At 60.9% G+C, this 16218-nt stretch overlaps 1 protein-coding gene across 1 annotated transcript; it reads left to right on the top strand.

The window, feature by feature from the left end:
* Nucleotides 1–694: 694 nt before the first annotated feature.
* On the top strand, nucleotides 695–6168 carry GRINA (glutamate ionotropic receptor NMDA type subunit associated protein 1). The gene is made up of 7 exons (XM_048286321.1): nucleotides 695–775; nucleotides 2865–3204; nucleotides 3737–3849; nucleotides 3924–4124; nucleotides 4538–4666; nucleotides 4999–5142; nucleotides 5350–6168. Exons 2-7 carry the CDS (start codon nucleotides 2895–2897, stop codon nucleotides 5497–5499), a joined length of 1047 nt encoding a protein of 348 aa, XP_048142278.1. The 5' UTR covers nucleotides 695–775; nucleotides 2865–2894; the 3' UTR covers nucleotides 5500–6168.
* The last annotated feature ends 10050 nt before the right edge of the window (nucleotides 6169–16218 follow it).

Below are 16218 nucleotides of genomic sequence, written 5' to 3'. Positions count from 1 at the left end.
CAGGGGGACACGGGAATGACACAGGGACACGGGGAAAAGCCCCACGGGTGACGGGGGGACACGGGAATGACACAGGGACACGGGAAAAAGCTCCACGGGTGACGGGGGGACACGAGAGGGACACAGGGACATGGGACCGGCCCCACGGGTGACGGGGGACACGGGAATGACACGGGACCGGCCCCACGGGTGACAGGGGGACAAGCAACTATCCCTCGTGCGTGAGCGGCACCACGAGTGACCAGGGGACACGGAACTGACCCCAGACGTGACAGGAGCTGACCCCACATGTGAGGAGGGCCACGGAAAAAGCCCCACGGGTGACAGGGGGACAGGAGAATGACACAGGGACACGGGACCGGCCCCACGGGTGACAGGGGGACACGGGAATGCCACAGGGACACGGGACCGGCCCCACGGGTGACGGGGGGACACGGGAATGACACGGGACCAGCCCCACGGGTGACGGGGGGACACGGGAATGCCACAGGGACACGGGACCGGCCCCACGGGTGACGGGGTCACGTGACCGTCCCTCTCGCGTTACCGGGGACACGTGACCGGCCTCACGCGTGACACGGCGGGGGCGGGGCCGGGGCTGCCCGCGCCCGGTAAGCGCTGCCGCCACCAGGGGGCGCTCTCATCACCACACGCCCCGCCCCCAAGGGAGGCCCCGCCCCTCCGGCTCAGCGGGCCGGGCACAGCCGAGGCCCCGCCCCCTCCAGGCCCCGCCCCCGGCGCGCAGCGAGCGGACCCGCGGAGCTCGGCCCGGCCGGTGAGCGGGGGCTCGGGGGGCTCGGGGGGCTCGGGGGGCTCCGGCGGGGGCTCGGGTCGGGCGGCGAGCGGGAGGCGCTGGGGACCCGGGGCTTCCCCCGAGCGAGGTTCCCTCCGCCGCTTCCGGCTGCCGCATTCCGCAGCGCCCGGGTTCGGTGCGAGGAGGGGCTGATGGGGGGGTAGCGGGGCGGGGGCAGCGGGGCCGAGCGGGACCCCGCGGCCACGGGCACAGCGGGAGGCCCCCGGCAGTTCCCCCCCGCGGCAGCGCTCGGGGATTAGGCTCGCTGCTGCCGTAAATAGGCCGCGGTGGGGCTTTACCGAGCGTCAGGGCAAAGCGGCTTACGGGGCTCCGAGAGAACCGGTGGGGGGGCGGGCGGCGGCACCCCCGCAACCCGTGATGCGGGAGCACCTGCAGCCCCGCAACGCCGCCCGCCGGGCTGTGGGCATCCCTGCGCCCCCCGCACGCCGTGCTGCGGGCACCCCCGCACCCCGTGATGCGAGTCCTCCTGCACACCGTGCCCCCCCGCATCCCCGCAGTCCGTGATGCAGACACCCCCTGCACCCCCCCGCACCCCGTGCTGCGAGCGCCCTGCGCCCCCCCAACACGTGCTGCGGACCCCCCTGAGCCCCCCAAACCTCGTGCCCCCATAGTGCCCGCACCCCATGCCCCCCCGTTCGGGGTGCCCTCCGTACCCCCCGTGTGGGGTGCACCGCATGCCCCCTGACCCCGTTCAGGGTGTCTCCCATGCCGCACACACGCCGTGCCCTCCGTACCCCCGGGGAAACCGCCCAGGCTCTCTCTGCCCCCCTAAATGCGCCCCCCGCCCGGTGTCGGTGCCGCCCCCGCGGTGCCGCAGGGCCGAGCCCCCCCCCGTCCCGCCGCCCGCCCGGGGCGCGGGGCCGTCACGCGGCGGCTGCGGTTGCGCCACCGGCCGGCGCTGCCCGTTGGCCGGGCCGGGGCCGCTGCGGCATCGGAACAGCGGCGGCACCGCAACGGTACCGCGCGGGCACCGCCACCGGCGCCTGCCAGGCCGCGGCACCGCACCGGCAGCGCTTCGGCACCGGTACCTGCCAGGCCGCGGCACCGCACCGGCACCGCTTCGGCACCGGTACCTGCCAGGCCGCGGCACCGCACCGGCACCGCTTCGGCACCGGTACCTGCCAGGCCGCGGCACCGTACCGGCACCGCTTCGGCACAGGCAGCGACACCGCACCGGTACCGCCGCCTCAGTGGTACCGTACGGGCACCGGTGCCGGGTGCGCGATCCTCGCTTAGGGCGCAGCCGCCGCTTTCGCACCGCCCGGTTTTGTAACCGGGCCCTGGGAGCGGGGGCGGCCCCGGGGCTGCGGCGGAGCCCGCTCGGCTCGATGAGGTGGGGCCGGGGCCGGGGCCGGGGACCGGGGCCGGGGACCGGGGCCGGGCCTGGCAGGACCCCGCTGTTCCCGGTGACGGCCCGACGGGGCAGTGAGGCACCGCCGGAGCTCCCCCGCACCGCTGCCGGTAATCACGGCAAGAACCGGTCCCGCACAGCGATCCCCCAAGCCCGCACACCGCCCCCCGCCATGGCCGAGCCCCCCAACCCGCACCAGGCCCCGCACGTCGCCCCCTGCCCTGGGGGGTGTTGCCATGGCAACGGCCTCGCCGCCGCCATCTTGTGCGGGCCTGGGGGCGGGGGCAGCGGGACGGGACCCCCCGGTGGCGGGGGGAGCGGGACGGGACCCCCCGGTGGCGGGGGCAGCAGGACGGGACCCCCCGGTGGCGGGGGCAGCGGGACGGGACCCCTCGGTGGCGGGGACCCCCAGGGCTGCCCGAGGGCGGGGTTGAGGGGGTGGGAGCTGATGGCCGTGGAGGGGTGACAGCCACGGAGGGGTGATGGCCGCGGCGGTGCTGTGGGAGGGTGAGGGCTGTGTGGGGCTGCTGAGGATGGGGTGATGGCTGGGGGGGTTGGAGACGCAGCCATGAGGGGCTGGTGGCTGTAGTGGGTGATGACTGAGGGGGACGATGGCTGTGGGGGTGATGAGGAGGTGGGTGACAGCCCCGGGGGATGATGCCACCAGCTCTAACCCCCTGTCCCCCCCCCCCCCCACAGCACCAAGGCGGCCGCAGCCTGCGGGACACCATGTCCCACGAGAAGAGTTTCCTGGTGACGAGCGATGGCTTCGCGGGGCAGCAGCAGCCGGCGGCCCCCCCAGCCTACCCTCAGCCCCCCTACCCCGTGGCCCCGTACCCCCAGCCGCAGTTCGCCCCCGCGCCCTACCCGCAGCCGGGCTTCACGCAGGGGCCGGGGCCGTACCCGCCACCGGGGCCGTACCCCCCTGCCGGGCCGTACCCCCCCGGGCCGTACCCCCCGCCCGGGCCCTACCCACAGGGCCCCTACGCGCAGCCGCCCTATGCCCAGCCCCAGCCCATGGTCCCTGGTGACCAGGACTGTAAGTAGTGGGGACAGGGGGGTTGGGGGGTGCACTCCAGGCTGGGGGGGGTTCCAAATGGGGTGTGTGACTCCTCTGGCTCCCAGCTGGGGGCTCCCAGGGGGTGTGTGACCCCCCCCCGGCTGCTGTGAGTCTGGGGGCTTCGGGTGTGCGGGGCAGCCCCTGGCATTGGGCACTGAGGGCAGCCGGGGGGGCTGCCTTGGAGGGAGGGCCCCGTTTTGGCAGCGCTGTCCCTGTTTCAGCCCGGCTGTGCAGACGATGGGGGCAGCTCACACAGCTCAGGGGGCCCAAGTGGGGCAGCAGGGACCCCCCTGTGGGTCCTGGCTCGTGCCCCACACATCCTGGGGGGCAACTGGGGGACTCTGCCCACCTGGGATGGCGCTGGCCATGACCCTGGGAGGAGAGGGACACTGCCCAGAGCTGTGTCAGCTGTGACACCTGGCTTTGGGGGGCACAGAGCTCCACTCCCCATGGCTCCTGGGACCCCCCTGGACCCCCAGCCTCCCTGAGCAGTGTCCCCCCCTCCCCACAGCCCCCCTGCACAGCACCTACCACGAGGATGGGCCCCCCTCCTACTATGACAACCAGGACTTCCCGTCGGCGCACTGGGACGACAAGAGCATCCGGCAGGCCTTCATCCGCAAGGTGGGACGCGGGGGGCTCCGGGCGGGGCGCGGGGCGTCGGGGGGGCCCCCTGTGACCCGCCCCCCTGTCCGCAGGTGTTCCTGGTGCTCACGCTGCAGCTGACCGTCACCTTCGCCTTCGTGACCGTCTTCACCTTCGTCAAAGGCGTGCGGGGCTTCGTGCAGCGCAATGTGTGGACGTACTACGTGTCCTACGCCGTGTTCTTCATCTCCCTCATCGTCCTCAGCTGCTGCGGCGACTTCCGCCGCAAGCACCCCTGGAACCTCGTGTCCCTGGTGGGCTGGGGGGCACAGCAGCGGGTTTTCGGGTGGCCAGGATGAGTTTGGGGATGCTGGGCCAGGGACACTGTGTGGGGGGGTGTAAGGGTGCTGGGCTGGGGGCACAGGGAAGGTTTGGGGGTGCCATGCTGGGGGCACACGGTGTGGTGGGTTTGGGGTGCTGAGCCGGGGAGCACACAGCGGGTTTGGAGGTGCCAGGCTGAGGGGGAAGACTGGGAGTGCTGCACCAGGGGGGTGTCGGGGCAGGTTTGGGGGTGCTGAGCTGGGTGGGGTGCCAGTCTGGGGGCAGGTTTGGGGGTGCTGAGCTGGGTGGGGTGCCAGTCTCGGGGCAGGTTTGGGGGTGCTGAGCTAAGGGCACATGGCATGTTTCGGGGTGCCAGGCCTGATGGGTTCCCCCCTTGCCTTCCCAGTCCATCCTGACTGTCAGCCTGTCCTACATGGTGGGGATGATCGCCAGCTTCTATGACACCGAGGCTGTCATCATGGCCGTCGGCATCACCGTCGTCGTCTGCTTCACCGTCGTCATCTTCTCCCTGCAGGTCAGCGCCAGGGCTGCCCCCGCTCCGGGCAGGGCTGCTGCAGACCGGGGGTGCGACCCCCCACTGACTCCCTGCCGGGTTCCTGGGAGTGTGTGACCTGGGAATGGGGTGTGTGATCTCCCCTCAGCTCCCTGCTGGGCCTGGGGACCCCAGATGGGGTGTACAACCCTCCCCCAGCTCCCTGCTGGCCTGGGGGGCTCCCAACCAGTGTAGGACCTGTTCCCTTCCCCACCCCAGCTCCCTGCTGGGTCTGTGGGCCTCTGAACGGAGGGATGACCCCTCCCCCTGCGGTCCCTGCTGGGTCTGATCCCCCCCAATCCCCCTCTCCACAGACCAAGTACGACTTCACCTCGTGCCGGGGTGTCCTCATCATCTGCCTCGTCGTGCTCATCCTCTTCTCCATCCTGTGCATCTTCATCCGGAACCGCATCGTGGACATCGTCTACGCCTCGCTGGGGGCCCTGCTCTTCACCTGCGTGAGTCAGGGGGGCCGGGATCCCCGATTCCTGCTGGGGGGGCGCAGTGCCGGCACCGCCGGCTGCTCCAGCTCGGTGGGGACAGCAGGATGTGGGCTGGGCTGGGGGGTACAGGGTGTGCTCGGGGTTCCTGGCTGGTTTGGGGTTGGGGGGGGGCTGTGGGAGCTGCTGCTGCCTTGGGCCCCCCCACATGGCGCTGTCCCGCAGTTCCTGGCAGTGGACACGCAGCTGATCCTGGGGAACAAGCAGCTGGCGCTGAGCCCCGAGGAGTACATCTTCGCCGCGCTCAACCTCTACACCGACATCATCAACATCTTCCTCTACATCCTCGCCATCATCGGCAGGGCCAAGGAGTAGCCCCCCCCCGCCGCTCCCCGCGGCCCCCCGGTCAGGATCCCCTCCCCGTAGCCGGTTTTGTTGCCGTTCTCATCGCGTTCCTCGGCGGTTCCCCGTGGCCCCGGTTCCTGCCCCGCGGGGGCTCGCTGGGACGGGGCTGCCACGGCCCCCCCCAGCCCCCTGCCCCTCCCTGCTGTGAATACGGTTTCCTCCCCTCCCCTTGCGTTGAACGCGGACTGGAAGCACTTTGGAACCCCCTCCGTCCTGTCCCGTCCCCACCCCTCCCCATCACCCCCGTCACCCCTCTGGCCGCGCAGGCGGGGGCAGTGCCGGCAGCACTCCAGACCCCCCGAGCCACTGTCCCTGCCCGTCCCCACCCCCAGACACCCCCCGAGCCACCGTTCCCACACGGACGTACCGCCAGAACCCCTCGGACCACTGTCCCTGTCAGTCCCCAGACCCCCTGAGCCTGTGGCACCCTCAGACCCTCCTGCTCTGAGCCACTGTCCTCACATGGAGGCACCCCCAGACCCCCCCAAGCCACCAGCCCTGCCCATTCCCGGACATCTCCAGCCACCTGCCTGTCCCCACCCCCTGACCCCCGTGGCACCTCCAGACCCCCCTGTCCCCTCCCCGCGTGGCCAAGGCCCCGTCCTGGTCCTGCTGTTAATAAATTGTCTTGTTCATCTCCCACGGCTCCAGCTCCATCGCAGTGTCCTGCTGTGCTCATCTCCCAGTGTCCCCACCGCGTTCCAGCTGGGGGTCAGGCGACAATGGGGGCTGAGGGAGCTGAGGACAGCCTGGGGACAAGAAGGCTCAGGGGGGACCCCAGCAGGACCAGAGGAGGCAGCCAGGTGAGGTCGGGTCCTGCTCCCAGAGAACAAGTGACAGGGGAAGAGGAAACAGCCTCGGGGGAGATTTAGGGGAGGGTCAGGTTGGATATTGGAAAAATTCCTTCCTGGAAAGGGCTGTCCAGCGCTGGCACAGCTGCCCAGGGCAGGGCTGGAGTCCCCATCCTTGAGGGGATTTAACAGCTGTGTGTATGTGGCGCTTGGGGACACGGTCTGGGGTGGCCTTGGCACTGCCATGGGCAGTGCTGGACCCGGTGGGCTCAGAGGTTTTTCCATCCAACCCAACAATTCCACGATTCCTTGATGCCCAGTCCATCCTTGGCAGCTGCCAGCCCTGGCCAATATTTCCATCTCCATTTTCTCCCTCGAGAGACATTCCCTGCTCTTCTTGGCTGCTCCCAGGGCTCCTGTGTTAGAGAGTTTTGAGTGGCTTTTAAGGGTTTTAAGGTGGCACCAGCAAAGGCATCAAACAAAAGTGGTTTAAAATAAAAGCAAAAGCACGACAGAGTTCTTTGGCAAAGCTCACTCTGCTACTCAATGGATAAAGCACACAGAGAAAAAAATCTAATATTGGTCAGTGTAAACCTAAAATCACCCCAGCCTGACTTACCCACAACTCTAAAGAATTTAAAGATCCCAGAGGAACATTCCCGCTGCGTTCGCTGCAGCGCATTCGCGCTCCCACCCAGAGCCCTGAAGAGTTTGCAGCGGGCAGGGGCCGGCGGTGCGGGCGCAGGGGAGGCACCGCGGCTGTGCAGGCGCACGGGCAGGTTTGCACTGAGAAATCCCGCAGAGCTCAGGGAAGGGTCGCTGCCTCTGCTCTCCCCGAGGGCCGAAGGGCCGAGCCCCGAGCAGCGGGGCAGCAGCCCAGGCTCCGGCGCTGCTTCTCCGAGCACAGCGGACGTGGGGCCCCGCTGCCGGGGGGATGCTGGGCACAGCCCGCCGAGGCGCGGGACAGCTCCAAAGGTCTCAGGACGGCGTCCACAGGTCACAAGAGAGTGGACTTTGGCCACCGTCATTTTCCATCCCAGCTGCAATTTGGGTCAGGGACTTTCTTTGAAAGTTCGATAACGAAAATGTTGTTCCGCTTGGGTTGTTCTCCAGGCAAGAAAAATGAGTTCCCAAGGCTGTTTGTTGAAGCAGGAGCTCGTTAGCCAGCAGCAGTTCCTGGGAGCAGACCGTGTTCCCGGTAACCTCGAGAGGAGCTCCTTGTTGAGGTCTGACAGCATTTCTGAGATCACAGAGCGGTGTGGGCGTGCAGCACCCGAGCTCCATCTCCCACCTGTCTGTCTGCAGGGCTTCACCTCCAGCCTTTCCTCTCCCGGGGCTCCCCAGGTCCCTCTCTGTGCCCTCTGTTCCTGATTTGCAGAGCAGCTGCTGGCTCTGGGCCGCCTCCGACGGCCGCTTCTGCGGAACAGAACTGCCCTGGCAGCTTCTCCTTTCTCCTGCCCTCAGGATTCCACCCTGCTGCCTCGTTTGTTTATTTCTGTAAATCCCTCCCCAGCACCTGTCGTGTTGCTGCTGTCCCCGTCCCACCTCTGAGGCCACGTGTGTGTCACACGAAGTGATCCCCGGGGCTGGCCCTGTGTCCCACACCCCCGGGGCTGTCCCCTGCCCTGGGCTGGCCCTGTGTCCCACACTCCCGGGGCTGTCCCCTGCCCTGGCTGGCCCTGTGTCCCACACTCCCGGGGCTGTCCCCTGCCCTGGGCTGGCCCTGTGTCCCACACTCCCGGGGCTGTCCCCTGCCCTGGCTGGCCCTGTGTCCCACACTCCCGGGGCTGTCCCCTGCCCTGGGCTGGCCCTGTGTCCCACACCCCCGGGGCTGTCCCCTGCCCTGGCTGGCCCTGTGTCCCACACCCCCGGGGCTGTCCCCTGCCCTGGCTGGCCCTGTGTCCCACACCCCCGGGGCTGTCCCCTGCCCTGGCTGGCCCTGTGTCCCACACTCCCGGGGCTGTCCCCTGCCCTGGGCTGGCCCTGTGTCCGCAGTGCCAGGGGAGGCACTGGGCGTGCAGACAGGGACAGGAGCAGCTGCTGGGCCTGTGATGCTGCCAGAGACCAAGGCCGGAGCTGCTGGAGCCCCCCAGGTTCTCCATGCCAGGTGCTGGTTCAGGGATGGGAGTGGGGCAGGGACTGAGCCATTCCCACCATAAGACATTCCCACTTGGAGCACTCTGCCATCTCTGGGTCCCAGCACAAAGAAAATGTGGAGCTGCTGGAGCGAGTCCAGAGGAGGCCACGGAGATTCTCCGAGGGGTGAAGCCCCTCCGCTGTGGAGACAGCTGGGGGTGTTCAGCCTGGAGATGGACCCACGGAGACATCAAAGCCCCTTCCAGTGCCTAAAGGGGCTCCAGGAGAGCCGGGGAGGGACTTTGGACAAGGGCATGGAGGGACAGGGCAAGGGAGAATGGCTTCCCACTGCCAGAGGGCAGGGATAGACGGGACATGGAGAGGAAATCCTTCCCTGTGAGGGTGGGGAGGCCCTGGCACAGGGTGCCCAGAGCAGCTGTGGCTGCCCAGTTCCTGGAAGGCTTCAAGGTCAGGCTGGACGGGGCCTGGAGCAGCCCGGCCCAGGGGAAGGTGTCCCCGCCCATGGCAGGGGTGGCACCGGACGGGCTTTGAGGCCGCCCCGTCCCGAACCATCCCAGAGCCCCCGGGCCCAGGCTGGACGGGGCCTGGAGCAGCCCGGCCCAGGGGAAGGTGTCCCCGCCCATGGCACGGGTGGCACTGGACGGGCTTTGAGGCCGCCCCGTCCCGAACCATCCCAGAGCCCCCGGGCCGGGCTGGGGCGGGGCGGGCGCTCGGCAGCGCCGTCAGCTCGTGCTGCCGCCTGGTGTTGGCAGCCGGAACTGCAGCCGCGGGGCGGCGCATGCGCAGTGCCGCTGTTTCCCCGCGCTCGCTGCTGCCCTCCGGTGGACAATTCCCGAAGCACAACTCCGCGGTGAGTTCCAGGAGATGTGCGGGCTAAAGAGGGAAAATCCCCTGATTTGAAGGAAAAAAGAGTTTCCTGAGCGAAACATCAGGTATTTCCATAAACAAATGGGTGGCGGTGCCTCTCTCCCCGAGCCTCGCGCTGCTCTGTGGTCTCAGAAACGCCGTCAGACCCCAACGAGCGGCGCCTGCGCCGAGCTCCTCTCGAGGTTACCGGGAACACGGTCTGCTCCCAGGAACTGCTGCTGGCTAACGAGCTCCTGCTTCAACAAACAGCCTTGGGAACTCATTTTTCTTGCCTGGAGAACAACCCAAGCGGAACAACATCTTCGCTATCGAACTTTTGAGCAGAAAAATTCACCTTGCCAGAGGTTTGTGCCCACAGAGGAGCCCTGTGATTTTATTCACACACAAAGGGAGAGGCCATGGGGCATTTCCCGTGGGGTGTCTCGAATTGCTGGACGACGCGGCTCCGTTTTATCCGAATTTTCCCGGCCGCATCTCCGGGTCCCTTTCCCCATTGGAAGGTGCAGGCTTCCCAGTCCCGCTACTGGTGTCCCATTACCACCCACCCCGCCTTTCTACAACACAGATACGTGACCACTAAAATTAGCTTTAACTCCACCCTGGGCGGGGAAATTAATATCCATGAGCCTGTTAAGTCTTGGTTCTTCTTCCCGAAGTTCAGGAGCTCAGAAGGAGCCCATGTCGATGAGGAACGATTTTCTGGCACTGATGGTTTGGTTTCTGCGATCACTTCCCCATCGACGCGTCCCTGGCCCCATCCACCACCAGATTCACGCAATCCGCTTGTAAAGACAAGTTCCTCTCGTTCCTTTCAGGGTTGGAGGAACTGGGGTGCGGAAATAGAGTTTGGTCGGGTTTAAATTCCTGAATACGTGGGAATTCACAGAATTTGGGGATGAATGCGAATAAATCGATCTCCAAAGAAGTCGAGGGCACTCAGGGAAATGCTGGGGGCGGGGGAGGAGGGGGTAAGGTTCTTTCTTTTTTCTTTATTTTTTCTCTTCCTCTTCTCTTTCCCCTTTTCCCCCCTTTTCCCCCTTTTCCCTTTTTTTCCTTTTGCCTTTTTTTTCCTTTTTTATTTTTTTGCCCTCTTTTTTCTTTTTCCTTTTTTCTGTATTTCTTTTGCCTTTACTCTTTTTTCTTTTTCCTTTTTTCCTTTTCCCCTATTTTTCTCTATTTTCCCTTTTTTCCTTTTTTCTCAATTTCTCTCTGTTTTCTCTATTTTTCTCTATTTTCCTCTGTATTTTTCTCTATTTTCCCCTTTTCTTCTTTCTCTGTTTCCTTTATCCCTTTCCTTTATTTTCTTTTTCCGTCCTTTTTCTCTTTTTGTTTGGTTGGTTGGTTGGTTTTTGTCCCCCAAATGCCTCTTCTGTTGCGTTGCCTCAAATCAGGAACTTTGGAACTGGCCCCTAACTGGTCATTAACCCTTTTTTAACTGCACTGGGCAGCGCTGACCCGTGGGGTGGTGACCCCTGCCCTGAGCTCTTCCTCTTTGACAAAGTTGCCCAACACTTCCCCTGGCTCGAGGTTCAGCGGCGCTGCCGGGTGTGTTCAGGGCCTGGCTCCTTCCTGCAGCTCCGGACTGGGCTAAAGCACGGCTCCCGTCCCCTTGGGCGGGTGGGAATGGACGGTCACAGTGACCACAGTGGCCACAGCGGCTGTGGTGGCCACGGTGACCTTGGTGACCACACTGGCCACGGTGACCTCAGTAGTTACAGTGACCACAGTGGCCACAGCGGCTGTGGTGGCCACGGTGACCTTGGTGACCACACTGGCCACGGTGGCCTCAGTAGTTACAGTGACCACGGTGGCCACAATGGCCATGGTGACCACAGTGACGGTGATGACCTCAGTGGTCCCAATGCCCAGAGTGGCCACAGTGGTCATAGGAGCCAAAGTGGCCATAGTGGCTGCGGTGGCCACTGTGGCCTCAGTAGTTACAGTGACCACGGTGGCCAGAGTGGCCTTGATAGCCGTGGTGGCCTCATTTCTCTGGGGGTCCTGGTGGCCTTCATGATCATGGTGGCCACAGTGGCCACCAACACCACAGTGACCTTGGAGGCCTTGTGGCTCAGAGGGTTCTGGTGGTCACTGCCATGGCCACGGTGGCCAAGAGAAGCCCCCCCAAGGTGGGGGGGGGTCCCTGGGGATGCTCCCACCTGAGTGGAAAAAGAGGAGGGTCATGGGGGCCTGGGGGAGGGACAGGGGTGGCAGGGGGGCCCTGAGGGCGTCAGGGGTCAGAGGGGGCCATAACGGGGTCCCTGTTCCCTGTGCCCTTGTCCCCCCAGCCCCAGTGGCGTCCCCAGCACTGGATGTCCCTGTCCCACTCACCTGGCTCTGGGTGTCCCCATCCCCTGTGCCCAGCAAAGGCTGTCCGTCTCCTTGTCCCCCGCGCTGGGTGTCCCTGTCCCCTCCTGGCCATGGGTGTCCCCAGCCCTGTGTGTCCTTGTCCCCAGCCTTCACTGAGTGTCCCTGTCCCCCAGGTTGCCCCCGTGGCATCACCTCACAGCCACTTGCAGTTGTAGTTGCTGTGCGTCCCAGTGGAGTTGAGGATGATGTGCACCTTGTCCCCATCCCGGACAACAAAGGTGACCTTGAAGGTCTCGAAGGGTTGGATCAGCACCTGCTTCTTGCTCGGATCGGAGGAGAAATCCTGGACATCCACACTGTGGCGTGTGTCCACCTGGAACACGGTGTCCATTCCACCATGACCGTCACCTCCGCAGGGCGACATCGGCAGGAACTGACCGAGAAAAGGAAATAAAACGAGGTCTCAGGGAACTCAGGGGGGACCCAGGGTGGGATCCCAGAGGCCGCAGCAGGGTAATTCACTCATAAAAATCTCCGTGCACGAAGAATCCACGCAGGAAAACGGACCGTAAGTATTGCGTGGTTGAGTGAGGGGCGACCGAGCGTGTGTGTGAGACGTGATATTGTCACGAAGCAAGTGCGGGTCCCACGATCGCAGTTCCTCTCTCCTGTGAGGGAAGAGGTCGGTCACGGGGGAAGCGAAAGACACGGGGTGAAAACCTAATTCTTTTCTGTTGGGGAAGATGAAACAGGAAAGCCTTGGAAATATGATTGCCTGACAAAAGATTTTGGGAATATGAAAACTACAGGCAACATCGAAATGAAAGCCACTTTTGAAATACCAGGTCTTAGTTACTGAACAACTAGAAAACAATGGTATGGCCACTGAAGTAATCCCCTCTTGATGGAACAATACCCTCTGCTTGCAAACAGGTCCAAGGGTCAGAGCAGACCCTACTAGCTCAGCAGAACGGGTCCAAAGAGTAGTTTTTAGAAGTTAAGATGTAACACTCTATGGTAATATAAGAACTCTTATAGGCTGTATGTAAATGCTATAGGATTTGTATCTTGTATTAGATTGGTTAGTGACAATTAGAATATTCAGTGCAGAAGATGATTTATTGTATTGTAACCAGGACTTCAGACATTCACATTCACATTCACATTCACATTCTCATTCTCATTCTCATTCTCACTTCTACTCTCTCTTCTATTCATTCCTCTCTTCCACTTCTACTCTTGCTCCTACTCTCTCTCTCTCTCTCTCACCTGTTCACTCTCTTGCTCTCTTGGGCCTGCTCAGAGCTGAGTCTACCAGCTCTGAGCAGTGCCCCAATACCCACGCCCTTTACAATAAACCGGCTGTGTCCCAAGACCTGCCTATAGAGATCTCTTGTCTCCATCCGTCACCGTCTACGTCCGGCCGTCCCGACTGGACCCCAGAACCCCCTTAACCTACAGTCTGGCGCCCACCGTGATTGCCGAACCCACACCCATAACCTACACTTTTCCACACGTCAAGCCCGAATAAATCGAGAAATTCGGGGGATCGATGGCAGATGACTAGAGGGAAGGGTACGTCCTTTTTCGAGTTCAAGGACTGGTAAGCCCCCTAGTCTCGGACATAGTTAGTCCAGGTAAAAGTCAGAGCACTGAGAGCAGTTACCGGAGGAAAACCCTCAGGGCGGTCCTCTGTGAGGGCTACTAGACCGGTAACAAATTAAATACAAATTCAAAACGGTACCGAATTCAGGAATTTAGAGGACTCTCCACAAAATCCAGGTAAGATATGCTAGTGAAGTAATTTTTTTTTATTTATTTTTTTCTTAAAGATGGGACAGAAAAAGAGTAAAATCCCGAGAAAACCCCAAGAAAAATCAGGGGGTGGGAAGGAACAAGGGATACCTGAAATCCCGAGAGATAGTCCCTTAGGCTGGATACTAGGCTCTGGTATCCGTCAGGGGAGCTTGTCCCCTTGCCAGTTCCAGCGGCACTTCCCGCTTATCCCCCCCCACTCCTGGAGGAATCGGCCTCCGAGAGGATTCCCACCTCCTACCCCCCCTCCCTCCCTCGCCTGCACCGTTCCCCTGGCACCGACCGCTTCTGCTGCTCCTCTGAAAGGAGAAGCGAAACGCCAAAGTTCGAGCAGATCTCGAGGAACGAGCCCTTTCAGAAAGAGAAATAATATCTGTAGACGGTTCTTCCAGATGTGTCCAAGGAAAAAGAATGTCAGGGTAGGCTTTAGTTGATGGGGGGACTATGCACACTGGAATATTTAGCACACAAGAAGAAAAAGGGGTTGATGCATGGAAGAAGGATGAAAGATGAGAAAATCTTTCAGGAGGTCTAGTACTGTCAGATTCTTCTCAATTTAGGGTCCAGGAAGCCCTTGATAAAATTAAAAGTCGGATCCCTAAAGCAGGAACTACTGGTTTTGGTAGGAGCTGAACTAACCACCATTCAGCGACTGCCGAGCGGATGTACAACAAGCAAAGATACCCCGACAGTGGTCGGAGCAAAAGAGGAATCCTTTGAGGTCTCAGTTATTAAAGATGTAGAGTTCAAATCTGAAACCAGGACATGCCTAGGGAATGTTTTGTTGATTGAAGAGGCAGACTACAATTTGTTAGGGAGAGATTTGATTGTGGCTTTGGAGGTAAGCTTGATTGTTCAGGAGTCACAGTTTGTAGTGAGCTTATACAAACTAACCATAGAAGATAAAGACAAGGTGAATCCGAAAGTTGAGTATACCAAAGGAGAGGCAGGCAGAATAGAAATGACACCCATTCGTATTGAGATTAAAAGGCCAGAAGATCTGATTAGGGGTTAAACAATATCCTCTTCCTATAGAAGGGAGAAAGGGACTAAAGCAAGTAATAGCTAGGGCGCTGTTCCCCATGGCCCCTAATCCGTGCACTTTGCCGGGTGGCACCCCCGCTCAGATACCTGGTGTGGCGTGGTAGAGGTGCCTTTTGGACTTGTCTTCTGGCAGAGGAGAGCTGAGATCGTTTCACTTTTCGGTGGGGGGATCCGGGGACCTGGGGTGAGCCTCCGTGCCTCAGGGGTTTGTGGACTCACCGAGCTTGTTTGGTCGGGCTCTTGAGCAAGTGCTCGGCCGGTTTTGTTCGGAGAGCCAGGCTGCCTCAGTGCCTGAATGGCTTGCTGGTGGCTGGACCAGCAGAAAGGGATGTGAGAGAAGCCACTATAAAGTTGTCAAATTTCTTAGGAGACAAGGGGTTAAAAGTCTCCAAATCAAAACCCCAGTTCACTGAACCCGAGGTAGGATACCTGGGACATTGGCTAACGAAAAAAAAAAAAGGGGGGGAACTATTTTTACAGACTCCCAAGTATGCATTTGGTGTGGTACACACTTTTGGGGAAATTTGGGAAGAAAGAGGGTTAATTAACACCAGAGGGAGAGGATTAGTCCATGGGGAAATAATAAAACAGATCCTGGAAGCTGTCAGGGAGCCAGAGGCGATTTCAATAGTGCATACAGGAATGCAGCTCCAGACCCGAGGAGCTGATAAAGAGGTGAAAAACGCAGCATTATTACAGGTGAGTACCCCGGAGGTCGAGCAAAGAGAACCCAGAGAATACCCCCCCCCCCCCCCCCCCACAACCTTCCAAAAAGGAGATTGAAGACTATTTAAAAATAAGGGGAAAAGTTAAAAAAAAAAAAGGTAAGTAGAAGTTACCTGATGGGAGGGAGCTACTGTCAAAGGAATACAGTAGGAAAATTCTAAAAAGACTACATCAGCAAACTCACTGGGGGGCACGGGCTCCAGCAGAACAATTCTAAAATTTTTTTGGATGTAAGAATTTATGAGTTAACCAAGCAGGCGGTACAAGGATGCATGACATGCCAAAAGTAAACCGGGCTAAATCTCAACAAGCAGTGTTGGGAAGTCGCCCTGCAGCCCACCAGCCTTTTAAGAAAATTCAAATAAATTTTACAGAGTTGCCTAAAGTGGGGAAGTATAAAAAAAATCTGTTAGTTTAGTAGATAAATTAACACATTGGGTAGAGGCTTTCCCAACCCAAACCTTATAAAAAAAAAAAATATTAGAAGAAAGTATACCCCGATATGGCATGACAGATTATATAGACTCAGATCAGGGGACACATTTTACCTCAAAAATTATTAAGCAATTGGCTGAAGCTCTGAGAATTCAATGGGAGTATCACACTCCTTAACACCCCCAGAGTTCGGGTCAAGTTGAGAAAAATGAATCAGACACTAAAAGCTCAATTATCTAAATTAATGCTGGAAACAAAAATGTCACGGGTAAAATGTCTCCCCTTAGCCTTGTTAAATATCCAAACTATGCCGCATTCAGAGACAGGGCTGGCACCTTTCGAAATGTTATACGGGATGCCAGTAGGACATCCCGGGATAGAGGATGGACAAATACAACCATACCTATTAGAAATTAACAGGAACCTACAGAGATTGAGAAGGCATGGACTGACGCAGCAATTCAGACAGCAGAGAGAGGCTGGACGCACGCTTCTCGAGTGAAGAAGACAGAACTTCAAGAAGAGACACCTGAGTGGAGGATCACTTCTGCCCCAGGGGACTTAAAGATAAAACTGTGCCCGCCCAGCAAATGACCGGGAGGGA

Source organism: Corvus hawaiiensis, chromosome 26, assembly GCF_020740725.1.
Source record: "Corvus hawaiiensis isolate bCorHaw1 chromosome 26, bCorHaw1.pri.cur, whole genome shotgun sequence".
Classification (NCBI taxonomy): Eukaryota; Metazoa; Chordata; class Aves; order Passeriformes; family Corvidae; genus Corvus; species Corvus hawaiiensis.
The sequence above is the reverse complement of the archived record's forward strand: the minus strand, read 5'-3'. Positions and strand labels throughout refer to the sequence as shown.

Bases quoted from the DNA above. Each gene is read 5' to 3' on its own strand.
- GRINA (XM_048286321.1), top strand. From the start codon at position 2,895: ATGTCCCACGAGAAGAGTTTCCTGGTGACGAGCGATGGCTTCGCGGGG. The intron at 3,850-3,923 runs GTGGGACGCGGG...CCCTGTCCGCAG, and splicing joins GGCAGGCCTTCATCCGCAAG to GTGTTCCTGGTGCTCACGCT. The intron at 5,143-5,349 runs GTGAGTCAGGGG...GCTGTCCCGCAG, and splicing joins GGGCCCTGCTCTTCACCTGC to TTCCTGGCAGTGGACACGCA.